Here is a 25,658-nt window from a genome sequence, read left to right as displayed (position 1 = left end):
TCAAAAGGGTGCAATAAAAATATTTACAGAAAAAATATGTAACCAATATATATATAAATGCACAGAGAACAATAGCACAGCAAAGAGGTAACAGAAAGGAGGTTAAAGAACTTGCCAATTAGCCTTGGGTTTGCAGATCAAGTTTCAGAGCAAAAGGGCACGTCTCCCAAGTTGGTTCTGATGTTAAATGGGAGAATTCTTCAACCTCCTTCTCTTAGGCCTGACAGCCCATTTTGTAGTCCCCCAGCAGGGGGTGTCTCTAAAGCCAAGGACCAATGCTTCATTTAGGGAGGGAAGGTCCGGGCGGAGCCCTAAACTAGAGCCAAAATCTCTCATAACTCATATTTTGCTCATAACTTTCCCTATGCACAAGTGACATTCCACCCGCGGGTAGATTAGTATGCAGACGCCTCTGAGGAACGGTTACATATGAAATACATATTTGAAGGGTTCAAGAGATATAATTCTCTGCTGTCCTAGGTATTCCAGTCAGGGAGTGTGACCTATCAAACTGTTTGTCTTCTCGTGGCTAATCTGAAGATATACCTGGTTTTTATGTAAGTCTCTCATATTCCAAGATATGAGACATAGGGGAAAAATGGATTTCAAAAATGTTATCTAGTCTCTACTCCTCTGGAATGTGTTTGAACTCAGGGGAAGGCTTGGGTTAACTTTTACAATGTGCTAGATTACTCAGCTTCCCAGCCCGCCTGGCACCCAGCTCAAAAACAGTTTATAGCTCGGGGCTTCCTGCTGTGCCCTGGCCGGCCTGTGACACTTCTAACACACAGGCCATATGTCACTGTGTATGAACTGAGAGGAAGGGGGAGAATGAGGGTGAATATGTTCGTACAAGATGGTTGACCCTTTGCCAAGATGGAGGTTGAAGCCAAAATGGTTGAACCGTGTCCATCTCTGGGTGTACGCTTGCTACACAGGGTTTTGAAAAAGAAAAAATAAATTTTTGTTTTCTTTCTTCGTTTTCCAAAAATGTGGCAACAAATGAGATCTGCAAAATACTCACCATGCCTCTTAGCAAATACCTTAAAGTGTCTATTGTCCAAAAAGTGGTCATTTGGAGGGGTTGCTTCTACCATCCTGGCATTTCAGGTCCAACATTTGAAGCTTATGTCACACATCACTCACTCTTGAAGACCAAGCCTTTTCTGACACTTTTTGTTCACATTAAAAAAAAGTTTTTTTGCTATAAAATTACTTTAAACCCCCAAACATTATATATTTTTTTAAAGCAGAGGCCTTAGAGAATAAAATGGTGGGTGTTTACATTTTTTATGTCACACAGTATTTGCGCAGCAATTTTTCAAACACAAATCTTTTGGGAAAAATACACTTTTTAGAATTTTAATGCACAAAAACACAATATATTGCCCAATTGTTTGATAAATTATAAAAGATGATGTTACGCCGAGTGAATAGATACCAAACATGACAGGCTTTAAAATTGCACATACCCGTGCAATGGCAACAAAATACATACATTTTTATTATCGATAGGTGACGCTTTAAAAGCCTTTACAGATCAGAAAATTTATATTTGCACAGGAGGTCTAGTGCTAGAATTACTGCCCTCAATCTGATGTTCGCAGCGAGACCTCACATGCATGGTGCAACTGTTTACATACTGGCACGGGGTCAACGCCTGCGCACGCAGGTGTGTGCGCTCAGGAGGGCAAGGGTGCTTTTTTTTTGTACACTGTCCCTTTCTTTTTTTAAAATCACTTTTATTGCTGTCACAGGGAATGTAAATATCCCCTCTGACTGCAAAGGGCATTGACAGGTATTCTTTGTTGAGAAATTTGGGGTCTATTAGACTCTAGATACCTCTTCTGACCTTACATCATCTGATCTCACCAAGATCGGTGTGATCAGATGCTTTCCCAATTTACAAATGGCGCTGTTTATATCCTGCGAAACTGAAGTGATAAAATGCTCATAGCTTCTGATTTCTTAGACTATAGAGATGATTGGAGCCATTCTAGTCTCTGATCAGCTCTATGGTCAGCCAGCGGATCTGCTGGCTGCATTCTTGGATTCCCATGTGACAGGAGAGCCCAAGAAAACTGTGGAAAGCAGCAGGAGTGGGGGGATGTCCCTTCCCACTGCTCATAAAAACAATTCAGTAACTAATTGGCCACTAGGATTGCTTTTACATGAAAGCCGACTGCCAGCTGAAAAAAACGATATCAGGGTGATGCCTGTTGCTGCAGGCATCATCCCAGTATAACCACTCAAGTCCAGTGACATACCAGTACATTGCTGGTCCATGTTGGGCATATACTGTATGTAACAGTAGAGAGCACGGATATATGATGAATGGGGTCTGTGGACCAATTCATTCTTATTTGTAATGCCCATGTAGAATTTAAGTCCCAAAAAAGTTATTAATGCAGAAACCATGATAGTTTTCCATGCGAATTGTCTGGCAAGAGCTGAATTTGGGTGGGCGGCCACATGTATTGGTGTGCATATAAATTGCCTTGGCCCACAATCAATTGTTACAAATTTTCCGTTACAAATAGCGGAAGGGCTAAGGCCTAATGCTGGCAGCAAACGGGACTGATCCTGCTAACACTGCATTTTTGGGCACACTATAAAAAGGAGGCACTAGTATAGTTCTGTTCATGATCAATATCTTGATCTGTACAAACTCTATACTAGTAATGGGGGTGATCAGTGACCTATAGCGTGAGTGCGATAGTGTTGGGGCAATCTAACGCTAACTGACCCTAACATTATCTGATGTCGCTAGTGGTAGGAATACAGTGATTAGTGAAAAATTCTATATACTGACACTGTACTAATGGCACTGGCTGGGTGACGGGGTGATCAAAGGTGTGTGTGTGCGTGCGTGTAATATAGTTCCGTGTTCTCTGTTCTCTCCCTGGACCAACCAGGGGGGCAGCGGGAGGCGCAATCACACCCCAAAATAGGAAGCGTCACAATACTACGTTGCTTTGCCAAGAGCTGCTGCTCAACAGCAAAATGCGGGTAAGCAGTTGGCAAGTAGTTAAAAAAAAACCCTTAAAATTTTTTTTTTGTCTCTCAATATGGTAATTTTGAACACTTTTTATTATTATATTTTTTTTTTCATACTTTTATCAGAATAGAACAATGTTACCATAGTAACATTGTACTACTGGGGGGGGGGGTGATCAGGGATTTTTCTTTACACTTTGCTTTGCAGAAGAAATAAGGATCATTTCACATTGCGATCACATGATCGCTGGGTCCCATTCACTGGGATATGCGGTGGACACAGCAGTTGCGGTGGGGGGAGCTTCCCCCTTGAGTACAGCCAGAGCGACGTACGGGTTTGCTTGTAGCTGCCGCCCAGCCACAATACATTGTGGGTGGGGGGGGAAGCAGTTACTTTCTGAACTTGTTTTAGTTTCTTTGTATGTACAGTGCTTTGAAATAGTATTCATACCCCTTGAAATTCTCCACATTTTGTCATGTTACAACCAAAAACGTAAATGTATTTTATTGGATTGGTATTGTATGTGATAGAACACAAAGTGGCACGTAATTGTGAAGTGGAAGGAAAATGATAAATGGCTTTCAAAATTTTTTACACATAAATATCTGAAAAGTGTGGCTTGCATTTGTGTTCAGCCCCCTTTACTCTGACACCCCTAACTAAAATCTAGTGGAACCAATTGCCTTCAGAAGTATAAATACAGCTGTTCTGTGAAGCCCTCAGAGGTTTGTTAGAGAACATTAGTGAACAAACCCCATATTACGAACGCCGCGCATGCACCCAGTGCCTCCATGTCACCTCATAGTGCAAACGCCGCGTGTTCACCCAGCACCTCCATGTCACCTCATAATACGAATGCCGAGCGTGCACCCAGCGCCTCCATCCCCCAGTGCCTCCATGTCACCTCATAATGTGAACGCCGCGCGTTCACCCAATGCCTCCACGTCACCTCATAATGTGAACGCTGCACGTTCACCCAATGCCTCCACGTCACCTCATAATGCGAACGCCGCACATTCACCAAGCACCTCCACGTCACCTCATAATGCGAATGCCGCACATTCACCAAGCACCTCCACGTCACCTCATTATGCGAACGCCGCACGTTCACCGAGCACCTCCACGTCACCTCATAATGTGATCGCCGCACGTTCACCCAGCACCTCCACATCACCACATAATGCAGACGCCGTGCATTCACCCAGCACCTCATAATGCGAACGTTGCGCGTTCACCCAGCACCTCCATGTCACCTCATAATGCGAACGCCGCGCGTTCACCCAGCACCTCCATGTTACCACATAATGCGAACACAGTGCGTTCACCCTGCACCTCCATGTCATCACATAAGGACGCCGCATGTTCACCCAGCACCTCATAATGCGAACGTCGCACGTTCACCCAGCACCTCCATGTCACCTCATAACGCGAATGCCACATGTTCACCCAGCACCTCCATGTCGCCTCATAATGCGAGCGCCACGTGTTCACCCACCACCTCCATGTCACTTCATAATGTGAATGCCACGTGTTCACCCAGCACCTCCATGTCACCACATAATGCGGACGCCACGCGTTCACCCAGCACCTCATAATACGGACACCGCGCGTTCACCCAGCACCTCATAATGCGAACGTCGCACGTTCACCCAGCACCTCCATGTCACCTCATAATGCGAATGCCGAGCGTTCACCCAGCACCTCCATTGGTACCTCATAATGCGAATGCCCCGCGTTTACCCACCACCTCCATGTCACTTCATAATGTGAATGCCGCGTGTTCACCCAGCACCTCCACATCGCCTCATAATGCAATTGCCACACGTCCTGTCACCTTATAATGCAGACTCTGTGCCTCCTGTCACCCAACACCTCCATTCCCCCTTAAGCACTGACCCCGCACCCCCAGGCATCAAACTCCCTCCATTAATCATCCTGTAACCCTTACACTGCCCCCTCTGTCGGCCACGTCCTCTTCCTTCACACTGCTGACACTACACTCGTTCTGGACATAACTGCAGTGAATACACTGAACCCCTGTACCGCCCAGCTTCTCCCATGTCACCCATGCTGACATTCCACCCCACATATTTAAGTCATGGTAACATAGTGTCAGTGAGATGTGAGTTCTTCCGGGTCCTGGAGTCACTGTATACCTCGCCCACTTCCTGTTCGTTGGCTGACACTGCTTCCGGGTCCCTGTAGTAGAAGGGAAGTAGTGTGCTGGAGTTGTACTGTGTGTGAGGTTGTGTGTTGAGCAGCAACGATGGGGAAGAGACAGCATCAGAAGGATAAGATGTGAGTAGAGGGGGCAGCCCTGCTGTCAGTGTCTATGTGTATATATTCACTTCTCAGCTTTGGTCCTGAGTTATCCCATGCCATAATATTCCACATCGCAGGTCAGCCTCCAGAACCTGTAGTACATAGAGTCCTGTGTGCACCGCCTTGTCACTGATTGGTCGGTCTGATTGGCTGAACTTCTCAGGAAAGGGGGGTTCGCCTGCTCCAAGTGGGTGTAATGTCTCAGAGAACTGATACTGAACTGTGTCCAGCATAGTATCCATACAGATCCTTAGATCCCTTTGTAATTCTTGGTTAGTTCAGTTGACATTAACCACTTCAGTTCCAGAAGGTTTTACCCTCTTCATGACCAGGGTGGTTTTATGCTGTTCGGCACTGTGCTACGGTATGGCTTTTTACTTTTTTTCACCGTTATACTTGCCTTCGGTACGAGGCTGCAACTGTCCCCCGCCAGCTCTAAGTTCCTGGTCACACTGGATGCAAATTGGCTTGCGATTTGCATGCCATGCTACTTGCAAATCGCATGCCAAGTTGCACCCTATTGTCTACAATTAGATCGGTCATATCGGTGCAGTCCCGCCTTGGTCGGAGCCGCACCGATTTCTTAAGTAGTACATGCACTACTTTTGGTGCGAGTTGCAGAGACATCTGAGTCAGATGTCTTGCAAATCGAACCTGAAATCAGCATGTCACCTGAAGTCGCACGATTTCAAAGTCGGGTTGATGTGACCGGGGTGGAAGGGTGAGAATTCCGATCACAGAGTTCTCACAGCAGCTCTGAGCAGAGAGCGGTGACTGTCAGTTGCTGCACCAGACTCTGGAGTGGAGTGCGGTCGCCTAGTTCTGGTGGGGCATCTGCAGATGTCCTCCCAGAAGCCTGCCCTGTGATAACGGTGTCCAAAGGATTGAGTTAAAGGGCCAATCACAGTGGCCCTTTACCATGTGATCAGCTGTGTCCAGTCACAGCTGGTCACATGTAAACAAACTTGCCGGTTATCGGCATTTCCTTTCCTCATGCGCTGTCGCTGTGTGAGGAAAGGAGAGCTGATAACCAGCAATCCTGACAAGACACATCAGAGTACATCAGTGAAGAAAAATTACTTACTGGCAATTTTATTACGGAAACTAAGAAAAACATTTTTTTCATTTGTTAAGCAAAAAATAAAAAAAACCCAGTGGTGATTAAATACCACCAAAGGAAAGCTCTATCTGTCTAAAAAAAATAATGTGTGTACAGTGTTGCATGACCTGCAGATCGTCTGGCAGGGAGGAAGAACAGAGCTGTGGCTATGCTTACATAGGCACAGCTCTGTTGTGACAGGGGAAAGTGATCAATCCTGTGTCCCTGCAGGGCTGGGAACACAATCCATCACTTCCTCTTGTACCAGCACCATCTAGTGTTACACAAGCACATAGCTAGGCACACACACTTAACCTTTTGATCAAACTAGACATTAACCCCTTCCCAACCAGTGTCAGTACAGTGATCAATGTATATTTTTAGCACTGATCATTGTATTAGTGCCACTGGTTCCCACAAAGTGTCAGTGTAAAAATGTCCGCCAGTATATCATTCCCTCTATAAGTTGCTGAACCCTGCCATTACTAGTATAAAAGAAAAAACAATTACAGTATATAGTTTGTAGACGCTATACTGTTTGCGCAAACTAATCAATATACGCTTACTGGGACTTTTTTTTTTTAACCAAAAACATGTACCAGAATATATTTCGCCCTAAATTTATGAAGAAATTTGATTTTTTTCTATTGAATATGTTTTATAGTAGAAAATTAAAAATATTGGTTTTTTTTTCCTTCAAAATTGTCAGTCTTTTTTGGTTTATAACGCAAAAACAGCAGAGGTGATCAAATACCACCAAAAGAAATCTCTATTTGTGGGAATAAGGACATAAATTTCATTTGGGGACAGCATTGAATGACTGCGCAATTATCAGTTAAAGTGATGCAGCACTGTATCGCAAAAAATGGTCTGGTCAGGAAGGTGGGTACATTTTCCAGAGCTGAAGTGGTTAAAGGTTCATTTTTTTGTAAAATAACAAACATGTTATACTTACCTGCTGTGTGCTGGGGTTTTGCACAGAGCAGCCTGGATCCTCCTCTTCTCGGGTCCCCTTGTGGCTCTCCTGGCCCCTCACAGCAAGCAGCTTGCTATGGGGGCATCCGCTGCTCCATGTGTCCATTCACACATGGAGCTGTGGCTTGGCCTTGCCCCCTCTCTCCTTATTGGCTGATTGGCTGTGATTGACAGCAGTGGGAGCCAATGAGTTGGCAGAGACCTGTAACAGCTGAGGCTGTTGTGCACATTGATGGATCACGATGGGGTTCAGGTAAGTATTAGGGGGGCTGGGGACACTGCTGCACACAGAAGGTTTTTTACCTTCATGCATAGAATGCATGAAGGTGAAAAACCTTGAGCCTTTACAACCACTTTAATTTTATTGTCATATCAGTGGATCATTTGGGCCCCTCTGGAAGCCTGCCCCAATAGCTCCCAGTTAGTAATCTCTTGATGCTAGGACACAGAAACACAGAAAAAGTAAAGCCCAACCCTTTCCACTTTTTTCTATTTCCTCATTGAGTAAAATTTTGTTTACTTCCCCTACTTGTGTGACCCATAAAAATTGTGGGCAAAGAGTGTTTCCACTAAGAGGAAGGCAAAGAGAGAAATAAAAATGTGACAAGGGGCTCTAACCCTTAATTTAGCTTTGTTGGTTACTGCATGCTTTGCATTAATTCATCTGGTAAAGGGATGTGTTCCAACCTATTTTGATGCCCTCTGTTTTAACACACACTCCTGCTATATTGCAGTTGTATTGTACATGTTACAAAATACATTAACCACCTCCCGCCTGCCATATAGTAATATGACAGACGCAAAGTGGTTCTCTCGTTCTGGGAGGACGTCATATGACGTCCTCGGACATCCCTCGGACACAGCGGATCACCAATCCACGGAAAGAGCCAAAAATGTTGGCTCGTCATGTGATCAGCTGTGTCCAATCACAGCTGATCACATGTAAACAGGGAAATTCCGGTTATCTGCATTTCTCTCCTCTCGAGAGATTAAATACCACCAAAGTAAAGCTCTATCTGTCACAAAAAATGATAAAAATGTCATATGGGTACAGTGTTGCATGACTGCGCAATTGTCATTCAAAGTGCAACAGCGCTGAAAGCTTGAAATTGGCCTGGGCAGGAAGGGGGTATAAGTGCCCTGTAGGCTAGTGGTTAAAAAACAACATTAATTGCTGTAGACGGTGCACAGACCTCTGAATGTAAAGCAAAGTGACAGGTTTGCGTTAAAGCGGTAGTAAACCCAACCCAATAGCTATCTTCATTTTTCTAGGTAGGAAAAGGTACCCAAAGTCAATATAGGGAGCACAAGCTGAAAGAAAAGTCTCAGGAACATCTTTATTTTAGGGTTATTATTCAGGTCATTTGATCAAATTGCTTCTCTGTTGGTCTGCACAGCCCTGTCCGGTGAGAGGGACTAAGCTGCAGCATGTCATGGTTCTTTTCCCAGGGCTGTGCAGAGCTGTATGAAGGGAAAATGATCATATAACATATATAAACAAAACATAAATTGCAGTAATTTTTTTTTCTTGGAGCTCTTGCATTTTATTGCTCCATACTTTTAAAAAATGGTAGTTCATCAATAACAAAGTGCTTTCCTTTAGAGAATCTCACTGCTGGAGATGGAGCTGCTGTCAGTAAGGTGGAGCAAAATGTTTCAGCAGGCATTGCTGCCTGTGACATCGTGGGCAGATTGGAGTATCAAGGGGCAGTAAGTTGTACACAGACAAGGATTTGTTTATATTGAACAAGAGCATGTGCACTGGATTGGCCATGCTGCAGAGGATAGATGAGCCTGCAGGTTATTCCCACCGCAAGCCATGTAGCTCTATGTGGCTGCTGGAAGTATGGAGTGGCAGCTCTATGAAATCTCTGACTCATTTTAGTTAATGTCTACATGGGACTGAAAGCTTTGTCCAAAGCCCATGTGACAACCACTAGGCGAGCCATCACTGTGGACTAGAGCTATTGCTCTTCATACCCTGATGTACCAGGTATTTTCTTCACTCCTGGAAGCCTAAAAGAGCAATAGGAGGAGTGAAGAGAAAAGGTTGGTATGTGTTGCTGGGATGAGGGGTGGGGGGCACTAAAGAAATCTTGTTGCTTTACTCAGGATCAAACTTCAGGTTAGTATAATCTTACAGATTTTGGAATCTGCATTCGAGTGATATAAGAAGTCAGCAGGCAATTTCATTTCTGTCTGTTTGCACAAGAAGTGACTACTTGCAAACACCTGAGGAACATGGCAGAATGAACAGGGCAGATTCTTTTGCATGTCCAGATTTTTACATCTTTTTTACCAAGTGATTGTCACTTTAATCAAGGATAACATGTGCCACCTATCTGATGTACAGTGTGGAAATGGTGTGTGTGGATTGCAGGATTGCTGTACCAAAAGACAAATGCTTTGGCGGGTAAAAAAAAGTGTGTGTGTGTGTGTATATATTCCAGCATTAGTATTGAGTATTGAGTTGCTTGTCTAGCATTCTGCATGAAACTATAAATAGGCTTGTGTAGCAATGTAATATGTTCATTTTCACGCGAAAGTTATCATATTATAAAAAATGTCTTGTGGTGTTTTCATAGGTACATCACCTGTGCGGAGTATACACACTTCTATGGAGGGAAGAAACCAGGTATGATCTGTATAGAATGTCACTGTGTGTGCATTATACTTCATATCTGTTCAAAACAGACTGATTGCTTTGATTTGGATTAGAGCAGAGTTTGGTCCTATCCTGGGCAGTTCATGTAAGTGTGCCGCAAAACGTTTAAAGATGAACTCAAGGCAAACTGTTAGATACAAATTTGTGAATTGTTTTATCTCCTAAATGATTTTTAATTCTGTCCAGCTGCTTTTGTGTTTCATACTCCACTGCCAGACAGCACAACAAAAAGGATGGTACCACTTTCTCTGTTAGCGATAAACTATTCCATTGTGTGGAGTTTCTCTAGATGCCATAAAGTGAGCCATATGGAAGGTGCACACTGTTGTCTTCTATTGATATGTGTCCCTGGATCCTTACTGTAAATATCTACTGTTTTCTGGTTTATTGTGCAAGCCCTGGCCTGATTTTTACATGGTCCTCCTCCTGTCTCTTGTAAAGGCTCTATGTACTTCCAGCGATGTATATTGGTTTTCAAATTACCTTTATCGTGTACATGTTTGGCCCCTACGGCTTAGCAATGACTTGTTTTACCTGTTCTTCATTTTGCTTTCTAACTGTATTGTATTGAAAATTTATAAATAAAGAATAACATAAAAAAGAATAAAAATATATTATTTGATGATCCTGTCTTGTAGTGTGCAAAGTACATATAGCTTTAGTTGCTGTAGAAGTTGAAATCCTTTATGTTACAGCGTCCCCAAGCTCCAAAGAAAAAAGAGTTTGTGTCAGTTTTAATGCTGAACAACAAAGGTGACAGCAACACGTATGTACGGCTTACATATGTCTTGTGTGTTTATAAGCTTAGAATGGCAGCAGTGTCAGAACAAGGCTTTGATTTTTGATGTGTGTGTGCGTGTTCGTTCGTTTGGGGCATTGATCTGAAAGACATGTATGTGCAGCACTGCTGCAAGTACAGTTGTGTTGAGTGTTAAACTGACATGTCCTCTCCCCTGCATTCAGAGCGAGGGACCCTTGTGTTGGGAATGCACACGGAGGATGACACGTTAATAATACTCCTTGAAATGTTGTGGTTGGAAATCAGTGAGCAGAGTTTGTGGCGAGTTTTCACATACTGGATTTCTTCATCTGCAGCTACTAGTATTGTATGTATGTTGTACCCTATGGGACTGGAGCATCAAAAAATATTTGAAATCATAGTTCTTCTTGAAAGAATATGCTGGTACCACCCACTCACCTGCTGATCAGACAGTAAAAATAGCATCAACATGCTACAGTGTGATCACCTCTGCTCTGTTCTCCTGTCAGCACATATCCATACCCTGTTCCAAATTATTATGCAAATGATATTTTTCTCAGTTACCTAAATAATTGATGTAAATAACAGTCAGCATAATTCTCATGTTATCAACTATTAAGAGTACAATTCAAATTTTATTGAACAAACCTCCTAATGATAACAGGATTTTTTTTAAACATAAAAAACTTACAATGCACTGTTCCAAATTATTACGCACAGTAAGTTTCAAAACACTTTATAGGTTGTAAAGAACTGAAAATTGTCAATTGTTGTGTTTGCAGCATATTTACTGAAATCAAAATCTATTTCAATCAAACTTTTAACAACATGTTAACTTTTTAAACATTTTACCAGGTCACGTTACATTTTAACATAGGACCCCTTATTTGATAGCAGCTTCACAAGTCTTGCATCCATTGAACTTGTGAGTTTTTGGACAGTTTCTGCTTGAATTTGTTTGCAAGGTGTCAGAATAGCCTCCCAGAGCTGCTGTTTGGATGTAAACTGCCTCCCACCCTCATAGATCTTTTGCTTGAGGATGCTCCAAAGGTTCTCAATAGGATTGAGGTCAGGGGAGGATGGAGGCCACACCATGACATTCTCTACTTTTATCCCCATAGCAGCCATTGATGCAGAGGTATTCTTTGCAGCATGAGATGGTGCATTGTCATGCATGAAGATGATTTTATTACGGAAAGCATAGTTCTTCCTTCTGTACCAGGGAAGAAAGTGGTCATTCATAAACTCCACATACTTTGCAGAGGTCATCTTTACACCTTCGGGGACCCTAAAGGGGCCGACCAGCTCTTTTCCCATGATTCCGGTCCAAAACATGACTCCACCACCGCCTTGCTGACGTCGCAGCCTTGTTGGAACAGGGTGGTCGTCCACCAACCATCCACTACTCCATCCATCTGGACCATCCAGGGTTTCACGGCACTCATCAATGAACAGGACTGTTTGAAAATTAGTCTTCATGTATTTTTCTGCCCAATGCAGTCATTTCTGCTTGTGAGCATTGGTTAGTGGTGGCCGAATAGAAGGTTTATGCACAGTTGCAAGACTCTGGAGGACTCTACACCTTGATGTCCGTGGGACTCCAGAGGCACCAGCAGCTTCAAATATCTGTTTGCTGCAATGTAATGGTATTTTAGCAGCTGCTCTCTTGATCCGATGCATGGATCTGGCAGAAATCTTCCTCAATGTGCCTTTATCTGCACGAACCCATCTGTGCTCTAAATCAGCCACAAATCTCTTAATAGTGCGATGATCACGCTTAAGTTCTCGTGAAAGATCTAATGTTTTCATACCTCTGTCCAAGGCATTGAACTATTTCACTCTTTTCGGCAGCAGAGAGATCCTTTTTCCCCATATTCCTGTAAAATGTTGCTCTGCTTAATAATGTGGAACACCCTCCTTTAGTAGTTTTTCCTTAACTTGGGCTCACCTGCCAATCTAATTATCACAGGTGCTCGAAATTGTTTTCAGTGATCAAAAGAGCCCTGACACACAATGCCATCCATGAGTTAAACTGAAAAACAAAATATTTAATCTTTGTGACACTTAAATAGAATTTGCATAATAATTTGGAATAGGGTGTATGCAGAAGATCCTGATTTATTTATTGGTTTTCAAATAAAGACAGTACAGAAAAAACACATAAACCAACAATTGTCTGTCATGTCTCATCATGACATAACAGTAATAACATAGTCCGAGTTTATATATCGGATACAGTAAACCAAATCGTACTAGAAGTCAGCAAGACAGGCAAGCAGCATTTATTGTCCTAGATGTAGAAAAACTAGAGTAAGTGGGCTAAAAATCCAGTGGGCAGCAGAGCCTGATACTACTGCTACCCTCCCTTTTCCTAGTCTGAGTGCTGCTATACATGGCAGTCAGAGGCTAAAGCCAGGACAGATTGCAGTATGTGTGCCTGTTGTATGTGAGAAAATTCTAAAATAAACCTGCGCCCAGACAGTGCTAACTAAGGTGTTCACATGTTCTGAACAAACAGTAAAAGCATTTTAAAACAAGCTTTCATTCAAATTTCTAACTATAGGGATTGTGGAGAAATGTTTCAAAGTTTCAACAGCAGCACTGAAATCTCTGAAACCAGACTTCATAGTCCTCATTGTGATCTGAGAATAAAATACTTTACAGTACATGCAGGTAAGTTAGTGAGGACTTGCTTTAAAATCCTAAGCTAAAGGTCAGCAGCTACAAATACTGTAGATGGTGACTTTTGAAAATCAAGTACTTACCAGTCCATGGATTCCAGTGCAGTCTTCCCACAGCCAATTTTTCTTTTGCAAGTTCCCAGCTCCGCCATCTTGGATTTGGAAGCTGGCTGCGACTTCCTGATGAATCACAGTCAGCTCCCCACTGCACATTTGAAGATCGAGTGGCACAGTGAGACTCGTCCTGCAGCCTCCTGGGACATGTAACATCTCTCAGGAGGCTCCAGGTGGGGAGAGGGAATGGGATTGAGGAAGTGGGAGTAGGTACCAACAAAAAAACGTTTACTCCACCTAGGCAAAGATTAAGGAAGTGGGAGCTGGTACTGACAAAACAGCACTCGCTCCCCACCTCTCCCCAAAAAACTTGCAACTGTTACTGCTAGGAAGGAACAGAATGAGCGGTATTTCACTTTTTGAGCCAAGTTCTGCTTTAAAGCTTGTTAAGAATATGCAAATAGTTTTGTTGTCCATATTCTGGGCACAAGTGCACTTTAAATTATTTTTAAATGTACTCTGAAGTACATTAAATGGTAAACATATGAAAGTTAGCTTTAATCCATAAGGGATTGAGCAATGCTCAATATATTCAAAATAACACAACTCCATGTTGTATGGAATTACTTTTTAAAAGCACATGCTTTAAAAAATTGTCAGGAGAATTTCTTAAAAGTATTATGCTATGTAAACATAGTAAATGTTTTTTTTTTTTTCTTTCTTAATAACACTACACACATGAAAAATAAAACCATAAACATCTAACCTTTTTTTCTTCTGCAGATATTCCAAAGACAAACTTCAGACGTTTACCTTTTGACCACTGCAGGTATGGAATATACTTATATCAGGCAAGGTTCACATCTCTGCTTGGCGAGAACGCATGCACAATTGCCCTGACATGCAGAGAAACGCACTGAACGTTTGCGGATTCCTAATGGCACCCCAACGCATTCACAACCCTGATTTTTGCGTGTTGAGCCTATCCCATATCTGGTGATAGTAGTGTCCCATAGTGGTGAAATGGCAAGGAGCAAGTACCGTAGGTAACTTTCCTGTACTCAGCGAGTGTTGATTGGTGATTCAATACAGATGCATTCCATTGACTGTTGTGTGAGAATAATGTCCAGTCTGAACGGTTTCCTGACAAACTGCATATTTTCCTTACTTTTAATGGCTGCCAGTTGTATTACTCTTACTGGTTCATGCTGTACCAGAGGTGCTACCCTTGTCCTTTATATTCCAAGGACCAGCCTGGTTACCTACCATAGATGATAGTGGCCCCTCTCTCTGTTTTATGCACCCTGTACTTTCGCTCCTTTTCCACTGCTGTTTCTTTCTAGAATCATTCATTTATTTGTTCCAGCACAAATCAGGCAGTCTCTCATTCAGTAAAGACTTTCCAGCCATTTTTTGTTTATGTGCGACTCCTGCATTTTTTCTTACACACTTAATTACATTATCTACCCTCTTTCCACAAAAGTCTTAACATGTACTGTTTTGGAGCTGCTTGCCTACAGTTGGGACTGTTCTTATATTTTCTTAAACAAAGGACGCCAGCTAAAAAGTTAATACATTGCTTGCTTTGCTGGATCCTGGGCTTGAACCCCGTTAGGAGCTCAGCATTTTTTCAGTTTCTGAGCTTGTCTTTTCTATATGGATCTTTTCTCAATATTGTTCTCACTACTGGTCCTACTTTTTCTTTCTCAATCATTGAGGGACACAGTCTTTAACCTTCGGGTTATACTGCCACCTACAGGAGTATTAAGAACTGACAAACAAGAAAAACTATAGGCCAGCCCAGGACAACTTCTCCTACAACTAGCACGTCTCTTACTAATGTCTTATGAGGATGGACATCTTTTCTGCAGTTCTGCTGGATTAAAATTTTAACTTGCTTTTTTTTTCTTCAGTTTTTTTACCTCCATTCATTCAATATGTTTCTCTACATTGCTGCTAGAACTTGTCTCCAAAGTCATCCTCAACCTAGTTGTGGAGAACCATATTCAAACCCCACTGGACTGGACATTGCAGGCAAAGTCCCAAGGTGACCTTTAGGCAGTGGGTTCCGCTTGGGGCACTTTTTAGAATCCCATTCTGGTGAAAGTTAATTGTGGAGCTCTTTCAATATTCAGAGCTACTGGCATTATCCTGTCATATCCTGTCCCACTCGCTTAGTGAAAAGGCCAGTTGGGCCAAGCAAGGGACCTACAGCCAAGTACCTTTATTCCCCATTCCTGACAGTTTTTACTGCGGAGGTGGTTATACTGGGACTGCGTGCTGATGTCATCTGCTGTTTGGAGTTTTGCACACATGTTCTGCTTTCTCTCTCTACCATACAGTATCAAAGAAGCATCTTCCTGCTGCTGCTCCCTCTTTGTTGCTTTGTGCTGCCTGCCTTTAGCGACTTTAGTCACCTGTGGCCTTCTGAACCTCATCTGCTACTGGCTGTCTGGATTTCATGAGTATCTAAGGCTTTGTCACTTACATTTAGTTTGTAAGTTGCCTTACCCTCACACAGTCACAACATATCAAATGTCACAACATATTGAATTCTAGATACAGCAGGGATATTGAGTGCACTGTCCCGCTGTACTCTGTGCTTTGACTTTATAGATGTTTCAGTGGTATTCCAGGACCTATGTGCCAAAATTGAGGGATGTTGGATATAGGCTTTCTGGCCTCCAAGTTCAACAACAAACTGGACAAGTTTGTGTTCAGGTACAGACATCCTCTGGTGGAAGCAGTGGATGCTCTGGAGCCCCTTGTGGAATCAGTGCACCCTGATCTCTGCATTTCCTTCCCCAAAACTTCTTTTTTGTGTGTTTGCAGGATTTAAATGGAGGGCACTAGAGTGATGCTCTTTGCTCCAGACTGGCCCGGGCATAAGGTTCTTTGAAAGCTCTTTGAATTTCTGTTTCTCTGTTGCATTCTTGGGCCTGTTAGCATTTGTCTGCTTTGTTGGCCACCTATCAGTTGGACTAGATGTCCTAGCCTTCCTTTGTCTCCCCCCCCCCCCCCCCCTTACAGGCTTCCAGTAAAATTCAGTTCTAAGGTTACTTCTCAAGGCTTGCTGAAGCCTATTAAAAGTTTGTTTAAAGAAGACAGCCACAACTGCTACATTGCATATGATTGGTGCAAAACTGACTGATGCTTGCTGAAAGCCTTGTGAATGCCTTGCATTAGACATGGTTGCTGAGACTAACATTTATAGCCTGACACTCATTCAAACAATACTATCTTTCTAGAGCTGTCTTACTGTCTGACTTCACTATGTCATGATCTTCTCACTTTCAACAGGTTGGGTTTCTAATTTTTTGGCTCTTTAAAGTGGTTGTAAACCTCAGACATGAAGTATGGGCAAAGCATATCCCTATATAGTGTGTACTTTTCTCCATTAGGAGCACAAAATGAAATTTCTGTCTGTTGTTTTGTCCCTCTGCTATCAGCATGAATAACTTCTGACAAGTTTTTCCTGACACCAAAAGAAAAAAGGTGACGGGGAGGGACCTCCAGAAGATTGACAGCCTCAGCTCTGTTCCTGTGAGCTGTGTGAAGGGGGGGTGTGTCTCTTCTCTCTAATCTACTCTCAGAGCTCTCCTCACTGATGTAACTTCAGCTCCCCACCCTCTGCTTTCCAGAGCTGAGAGGTCCTGTGTAAATTCTGCACTTTGAATGGGTGTCTGAGATAGATGGCTATAAACAGGAACAACTTGTGTACAAGGATTTGTTTAATCTCCTTGTATCACCTGAGGCCAGTCACCTCACTGGGTATATGTAAGGGTTTACAACCACTTTAAAGAGAAATCGTTATTGGGTAGGCTGCATTGTTTGGGCAGCCCCTCCTGATTATTAGCATTTGTCCTATCTCGCACCTCCACATCCAGAGAAGTAATATTCAGCCTACAAGCTCTCATGGTGTGCCTTGTCACTTAGTTCGAAAAAAGAAGCGCCTCTAAGTGCAGTATAAGACAACTTTAACAAGTAACCAATGTAGAACAACTCACATTTTGTATTATAAAAGCAAGCTCAACTGGGTGAGAAGACGGCTGTGTCCTTGCTGTGTCAGCCGCATCCGCACTATGAAGACCGTGGATGTACCAAGAAAGTCGGTACGTTGTCTTCTACTCCACTTAGAGGCGCTTCTTTTTTCTATCATTCTACACAGAGCTTGCTACTACTACATGAGGCTTGTCCTAGTGCTATATGGACTTTTTAGCCCTATATTGGACTTTTGGACTTTTATGCTTTTATAATTCATAGGAGCTGGATGATTTGCTCTTTGCGCTGCTTGTCCTCTGTATTGAGTTTCTTGTCACTTCGTTCACCTTTGTTTTCAGTTCCACAACGCTTCTTTACATTTCTACATGTTTCCTATTGCCCAACAGGGTTGTGTGGAGTTGCCTCTTTGCCTCTGCAGCCCTCAGTCTTTCTGATTTTCTCTGAGAATTTTACACTGGGATTGCAGATTTCCCTTTTCTCATTCTCCTAGTGCAAGCCCCTCAGATGAGTAGCACAGAGTTCTCAACATCTCTAGCTGTTTTTCTGCTTGACTGGTTTGGCCCCATAGTGCTTAATGCCTTCATGTAGCCCATGCATAGAATTTCCCTGTCTCAGTTTTAAAGTGTTACTAAACCCAGGACCCTGCATTCACTCTATCTGGTCTCCCACAGTACACAGAACATGGAAATGCAATTATTTTAGTAAATATAAACTGCTAAATACCTTTTCTCCTCAGCAGTTAGAGCAGTCTTGTGGTTTCTGTTGGTGTCCAGCCCAGCTCTAGCTAAAGCTTGTAGAAGTAGTTTTCTTTCTGTTCTAGGAGGATGGAAATCCCCCTGACCTCTGTCTAGACAGTGCAGATTGGCCCTGTGCTGATCACATGCACTCTCCCAAGAAGAAAAAACCTCTCTAGCAATGTACACCAAACTGAACATGTGCATGCCTACGGTTCAGTCTGGAGATAAGTGGTGGTCACTTGAAAAAGGGGAGGAACAAAGAAGAAAGGATCAAACAGCCTATTTACACAATGCAGAGGATTAACCCCTTAGGTTCCACAGTGAGTATATCAAGCATGCTTTACTGCATATACAGACTGATTTTACTGTTGTGGGTTTAGTAACACTTTAAGCTCATCGAAGGCTGCTAGCTAGTTGTTTTCTTTGAGTTTCTACTCTTTTGGTTTTAGCAGCACTGCATCCTAGCTCCCCCCTCCCTATCAGTCTCTACTAAATGGAACTTGACATTTTTCTGCTGGTTATTTATTCTTGTTGTTGTTTTGTGCCTGCCTGCTGCTCTTACAGGTTTCTGTTTGTTGGCTGTTTGACAGGTCATATTAATGGTGGCATCCATATCCTCTCTCTGTAGATGCTTTTGTCACTTGTCACCAGTCTTCTTTTCTCTGCCATTTCCATTTTTGTTTGTTGTCCTTCAGGCACTTGGGTTCTTAAAACCAGTTTGTCTGGATCATTGCTGTGCTGATTGGGTTGCCAGCTTTTCTTTAGTTTTTCTACCCATTTTTAGGGTTACTTTAGGATGTCCCTGGTTATAACATGTGTCTCCATGTTACTGTAGAGGAATAGAATTTTTTTTTTGTTGTTGAGTTTGAGGAAGATCATGAATCCCACAATTGGCTTATAGTTCCCAGGTACATGGTTTCCATTTATGTCTATTTGCATAACTTTTTTTTTCTCTTTGCTTTTCTGTTTTCTTGCATATACTGTAGAGAGCAGCTTTGTGTTTTAGTGTCCAGCCTCCTTCTGGCAGGAAGTATGTCTTACTTATCAGACACACTGGGTACTTTGATGAATGTAAAGGATAAGTTCACCTTTTGTAATATGTTACACCCATATTCAGAGTGTAACATGTTACAATTGTACCAGCCCCCGTACCCCCCAATGTGACCACTAGCAGGGGATTATTTCTCCCTGCTAGCTGTCACAATTAAAAAAAAAAAAAAGAAAATCGGCCGTGCGGGGCTTCATCCAGCTGCGTCAGTGTTCTGTGAATAAGAAGACTACAAGCTCTGTGGTAGTCTGTTGTTTCTTCCTGTCAGTGTAAAACTGTCTGCTCAAACGAGGTACAGGCAGACAGGTTACACTGAGTCAGCAGCAGACCTTGCAAAAAATAGTAAATGCACATTTTTCTTACTTGCAAAATAAGTCTATTTATTATATTTTGTTAAAAGATAAACTTGTCCTTTTTAAGTCTTCCTCTTTTTTTTTTTTTTTTTTTTGAGCCTTACTACTATGCAAGAACATAGAGAACAAGAGAGGGCTTTTATCTCTTCCCCTAAAAACAGTAGTTTTGCTTATATATATTTTAAGTAATTGGTTATATAGGAATGCCTACTTAATCACTGATTCTTCAGATTCTGATTTGAGTGATGTCACATTTTGTGGATTAGTGCACTCATCTTTGATCACTTTGGAACTAATATACAGTATTTTAGAATGTTAAGTGACTTGGATTTCAAATTCTACTACTCTTTCAGTTTGTCCTTGCAGCCCTTTGAATATCCAGTCTGCACCCCAGATGGAACAGTTTTTGATCTTTTGTAAGTACATTTTGTGATTGCTAACCTTAATTGTCTGTAACCAGTTCTCTTTACATAAATACAGTAACATTCTTGGTGAATGGGTACTCTATTTTACCAATAAAATGTTACCTAGAGTCTGGGCACTAGTCAGATTTCCATAATTGTTTTGAAAATTAAAGGCACGTATGTATACATCAGATATTTCATAGCAAATCTTTCAGCTGTGATAAAAACCTTAATATTGAAAGGATTTTCAGCAATATTGAAAATCTGAGCTTATTTTCCTAAGCTTCTGGAGTGTCCCAAGCATATTTGTGTTCTAGGGAGAAACCTTATACATTAACAAACATATTTGTGGTTAATATCACCCAAGTACACTACTCAAAAAAATTGAAAAACACACATCAGATCTCAATGGGGACAAATATCGTTCTGGATATCTATATTGATATAGACTGGGTAATGTGTTAGGAACGTAAGAATGCCCCATCGTTTGATGGAAATGAAAATGGTCAACCTACAGAGGACTGAATTTAAAGACACCCCAAAAATCAAAGTGAAAAAATTATGCTGCAGGCTTGTTCATTTTGCTGAAATTTTATTGCAGCAACTCAAAATGATGCTCAGTAGTTTGTGTGGCCCCCACGTGCTTGTATGCATGCCTGACAACGTCGGTGCATGGTCTTAATGAGATGAGGGATGGTGTCCTGGAGTATTTCCTCCCAGACCTGGACAAGGGCATCACTGAGCTCCTGGACAGTGTGAGGTGCAACCGAATCATGATATCCAAGAGGTGTTCTGTTGGATTTAGGTCAGGTGAGCATGGGGTCCTTTCAATGGTATCAATTCCTTCATCCTCCAGGAACTGCCTGCATACTCTCGCCACATGAGGCCGGGCATTGTCGTGCACCAGGAGGAACCCAGGACCCACTGCACCAGCGTAGGGTCTAACAATGGTTCCAAGGATTTAATCCCAATACCTAATTGCAGTCAGTGTGCCATTGTCTATCCTGTAGTGGTCTGTGCGTACCTTTTATGGATATGCCTGCCCAGACCATCACTGATCCACCACCAAAACAGTCATGCTGAACGATGTTATGAGCAGCATAATGTTCTCCACTGCTTCTCCAGACCCTTTCACGTGTGTCACATGTGCTCAGGGTGAACCTGCTCTCATCTGTGAAAAGCACAGGGTGCCAGTGGCGGATCTGCCAGTTCTAGTGTTCAATGGCAAATGACAATCGAGCTCTATGGTGCTGGGCAGTGAGCACAGGGCCCACTAGAGGACGTTGGGTCCTCAGGCAACCCTCATGAAGTCTGTTTCTGATTGTTTGGTCAGAGAAATTAGCACCAGTGGCCTGCTGGAGGAAATTTGGAGGGCTCTGGCAGTGCTCATCCTGTTCCTGCTTGCACAAAGGAGCAGATACTGGTCCTGCTGATTGGTTAAGGACTTTTTACGGCCCTGTCCAGCTTTCCTAGAGTAACTGTCGGTCTCCTGGAATCTCCTCCATGCTCTTGAGACTGTGCTGGTAAATACAGAAACCTTCTGGCAACGGTATGTATTGATGTGCCATCTTGGAGGAGTTGGACTGCCTGTGCAACCTCTGTAGGGTCCAGGTATCACCTCATGCTACCAGTAGTGACTGACCCTAGCCAAATGCAAAACTAGTGAAAAACAGTCAGAAAAGATGAGTTGAGGAAAAAATGTCAGTGGCCTCCACCTGTAAAACCATTCCTGTTTTGGGAGTCTCCTTGTTGCCCATCTAGTGCACCTGATGTTAATTTCATTAACACCAAAGCAGCTGAAACTGATTAACAACCCCCTCTGCTACTTAACTGACCAAATCAATATTCCAGGAGTTTAATTGACTTGATGCTATACTCTGATTTAAAAAGTGTTCCTTTAATTTTTTTTGAGCAGTGTACTATTTTTCTTGAAGTTTTAATAGGCTGGTAAGTTAGGGTGGATCTGCTAGCCAAATTTCTTTTTAGTGTATGTGTGTTTTAGATAGGGTTGAGTACAATGCAATCATCTCTTTCCTGCCACTCATTGCTGTGTTCGTGAGACAGGTAACTGGTGCTTCATTGTTCAGGGGCAAAGAAATAGAGGGGTGTAAGGTTTATGTCTCAAGTAAATAAGTCAAAGGCTGAGCAGTAAATAGGAAAACAATTTCAGATGGGGCACAGATGACACTTTTCTGGGTAGGAGAGGTAATATAATGCACCTTATTCTTCTTAGGCATCCTTTTCCGTTTTAAGATACAATGAAAGAATTTTTTTTTCACTTTACCTAGTTGTAGACTTTGGGCGTGCTAGACACGCCCATAAAAAAAGGTTACTGTACACAGGACATATGTAGACATCCTGTGTCTCTACCCTGCTGCTGGGACTATCCCCTCCGAGTATACAGCAATTGTTGGCTTTGATTATTCAAAGCTGGAATTACTGTATACTCAGAGATGTCTGCAGCTGTCAAAAAAGCAGGTTGAATCAGTGTTTTCTAAACAACACTGCTCCAGATCTCAATATAGAAAGAAAGTAACATAGTTATTTTGTATCATTTTGTTCATTGAGCTACAGAAGGAAGGGATGAACTCTGATTCCTAGTCTGTATTAAGAGAAATATCTAACTTTCTGTAACAAAAATGTTGAAAATGCTAATTGCCTAGTAGATGTGCTGGTCCTCTGCTTTCACTACACTTATCCCCTGAAACAAATATGCAGATATTGATTTCAGAAATTATGGTCTGCATTGTTCCATGTCAGTTCCTCAAAGTATTAAAGACACTGAGCACATCCTACAGCAAGGCAATTTGCATTTTATAAAGGCCAAATGGCACAATACAATTTGTTTTGTATTATAGGTTTTTTTTAAAGGAAGCTTGTCATGAGAGAAAAAAGAAAAATATTGATGGCCTTCTTCTGTAAATGTTAGTTGCTTGTCTGATATACGCAATATGGGTTCAGTACTTTCTAAACTAATTTATCAGTTGTAAGCGTTTAATTCAGAAAATTCAGAGATCCAGATGTTTTATTATTGTTCCAGGTCGGTGACTTAAAACGTTATGAAGACCATGAGTCAACATAACACAAGACAACTATTGTTTTCTAGAGAGGTCAGCAATGGCATCCTTCATATTTCTGCTATAAGAGGTTTCTTTTAAAGCTGAATTCCAGGGAAACACCTTGCGTTCTCTGCAGATGTCTCTTTCCTCCACTGACCACTGCTCTGGCATGTGGTTCTTGCCCCTGGAATCGTCCTGAACAATGCAGGACTGCTGGTCCTGCATTGTACTAGATGATGTCGGAGGGCTGTGACTTTCCTAGTGAAGGAAAGAAGCTTGGAGGGACCAACTGCAGTTAACCCCTGCAGTGGGAAGGGGGGCACTCTGCAAGGGTAAATATGTTTTTTCCCTGGAGTTCAGTCTTGAGGAAAACCAGGAAAATAAATTTAAATGTGCAGAATTGACTAGAAGATAGATGATAAACTGTTAAAACATACCTTTTACTGAGAAATTGGTGTAGACCAGCAGTGTGTGAAGTGTCCTGCTGGTCCTCCACTTCTTTGTAGTGAAGATTAGGCATATTCCCCCATCCCCTTTCACAATGCAGTTCAGGTAGGGGAGAAGGCATATGTATGTTTAAGCAATTAGGTACTCTGGGAAAGTATCTATATGCATAGCCGGTTTGGGGGATTTGTACATGGTTTAATGTGAGTGCTCTGTTGCTTATCAGTTTTATGTATTTTATAAGCAGCTGCCTAACCTCATCCATGACAGTAAAGGTGCCAGAGTGACATACGAGTGACCCAGTAGGCTAATATTCCCAGAAAACTGTGCTTTCAGGAACCAAGATATTGATCAGTGGCAAGGGAGCCTGGTATACCACAAGGTATAAGAGATCTCCTTTATAACCTGACACATGTCATATAGACATGAATTCAGGCTAACGGGGATACAGACATTCGTAAAAACATGATTGAGGTTTTACCCTTCACAAACCTTCAAAATTAACTTTCAACACTTAAACCGACCTTAACAGGAATATAAGGACTAAGTGCATTTCTGATAGGTCAGTGGGTGTTTTTCAGTGCTTCCAAGATCTTTATAGATGCCTTTTAATATTTTTGCCTGCAGAGCATTGCACCCATGATCTACTGACTTTGAATGAATATAAGGCTCCTGCAGACTCTTCCTCCAGCTTGCCTGCTCGTACCTCCATATGGGCAGACACTTACAAAGCTGGAAGAAATGTCAATGATCTATGAGGGCGCTCATTAGCCCCCTCGCAGTTCATTGAGAACTACAAGCTTTCTGCCGCAGCAGCAGATATGATTTTTAGTTCATTGTCTCACAGATTGCGGCTATGGGGGTGGCTACAGTGCAGTTTTTAGATGGAGGTGGTGTAGGCTTCTCTGAATAAATGGGTTTTCAGGGATCGCCCAAAAGCGGACAAGGTAGGAGTTAACCAGACATGGATGGGGGAGGTTCTGGACAAGTTCTATAGGTAAGCATGGGAGAAGGTAACAAGGGAGCTAGACAGAGTAATTTTAGGCATCTTGTGTAGGATGTTTACAAGTTTAAAATCTAGCACAGGTTTCCTTTAACACTTAAAGCCAAAACCCCAGCCTATTCCCCAATGTTAACCGTAACCCTTAAATATAGACTTGCCTTATTGGGCATTTAAAAAAAATGCAGTTTCATGCCAAAAACTATAGGCTCCCAAATCCCAGCACCAAAACCAGCTGTTTGTTGCATTTTTTACACTTTAACATGTAATATGAGTTCTGATTAATGATCTTAATTATGCGCGATTTTGATTTGACCTTCTGATTATTTTCCTGCAGGAGTATTGTCCCATGGATAAAGAGATATGGAACTAACCCTATCACAGGAGAGGTTTGTTTCTGTCAATGTCTTCTGTATATATTGTTAGAAGGATGCTGGTCATTTTGTTCCTTCTCTCTTTAAATACTCTTCCACAGTAAAAACATAATCAGTTTGAATCAAGTTAACTAAGATATTAACAGATAAAATATTTATGGGCTTTTTTTTTTTGTGTGGTGGTGGATAAGAATCTGTCCGTTTTTCCAAACTCTTCTTGCAGTGAAAACATTAGAGCTTTCCCCTAAGATTGAAAGTGATAACACATTTCCCCACAGACAGAATTCTGCCAGAATCTTCCCAAATCTATTAAAAGCTGATAAGTATTGGTTAGAGAGTCTGACCCATTCCCTATCCAACGCGGAACTCGTCAAGGCTGCGCCCTGTCCCCTCTCCTCTTTGCCCTAGCCATTGAACCTCTCGCATAAGCGATACGCAATAACTCCGATATCTGAGGACTAGAGTTAGGAGCCCACCATCACCACAAACTGACCCTTTTTGCAGACGACATACTCCTGTTTATGACGACTCCACTCATCTCTGCCCCCAACCTTTTGACCACGCTTGAACAATTTTCAGCTATCTATGGTTTGCAAATCAATCCCTAAAAATCTAAAGCACTTAATATCTCCATACCTGCTCCATCCCTCTTACAACTCAAAGACACCCTCCCGTTCTCTTGG

General features: G+C 42.2%; 1 protein-coding gene across 1 annotated transcript in view; it reads left to right on the top strand.

Moving 5' to 3' along the window:
- Positions 1–5,178: 5,178 nt before the first annotated feature.
- PPIL2 (peptidylprolyl isomerase like 2) overlaps positions 5,179–25,658 on the top strand; it is a 93,150-nt gene continuing 72,670 nt past the window's right edge. The window contains exons 1-5 of the mRNA XM_089690604.1: positions 5,179–5,296; positions 9,980–10,029; positions 14,338–14,383; positions 20,048–20,110; positions 24,939–24,990. Coding sequence (XP_089546730.1) covers positions 5,265–5,296; positions 9,980–10,029; positions 14,338–14,383; positions 20,048–20,110; positions 24,939–24,990 — 243 coding nt within the window. The 5' untranslated portion in view covers positions 5,179–5,264. The remainder of the gene's footprint in view (positions 5,297–9,979; positions 10,030–14,337; positions 14,384–20,047; positions 20,111–24,938; positions 24,991–25,658) is intronic.

Source organism: Staurois parvus, unplaced genomic scaffold, assembly GCF_062004578.1.
Source record: "Staurois parvus isolate SC_StPar_1 unplaced genomic scaffold, SC_StPar_1.0 ptg000535l, whole genome shotgun sequence".
Classification (NCBI taxonomy): domain Eukaryota; kingdom Metazoa; phylum Chordata; class Amphibia; order Anura; family Ranidae; genus Staurois; species Staurois parvus.
This window is presented reverse-complemented; position numbering and strand designations above follow the sequence as displayed.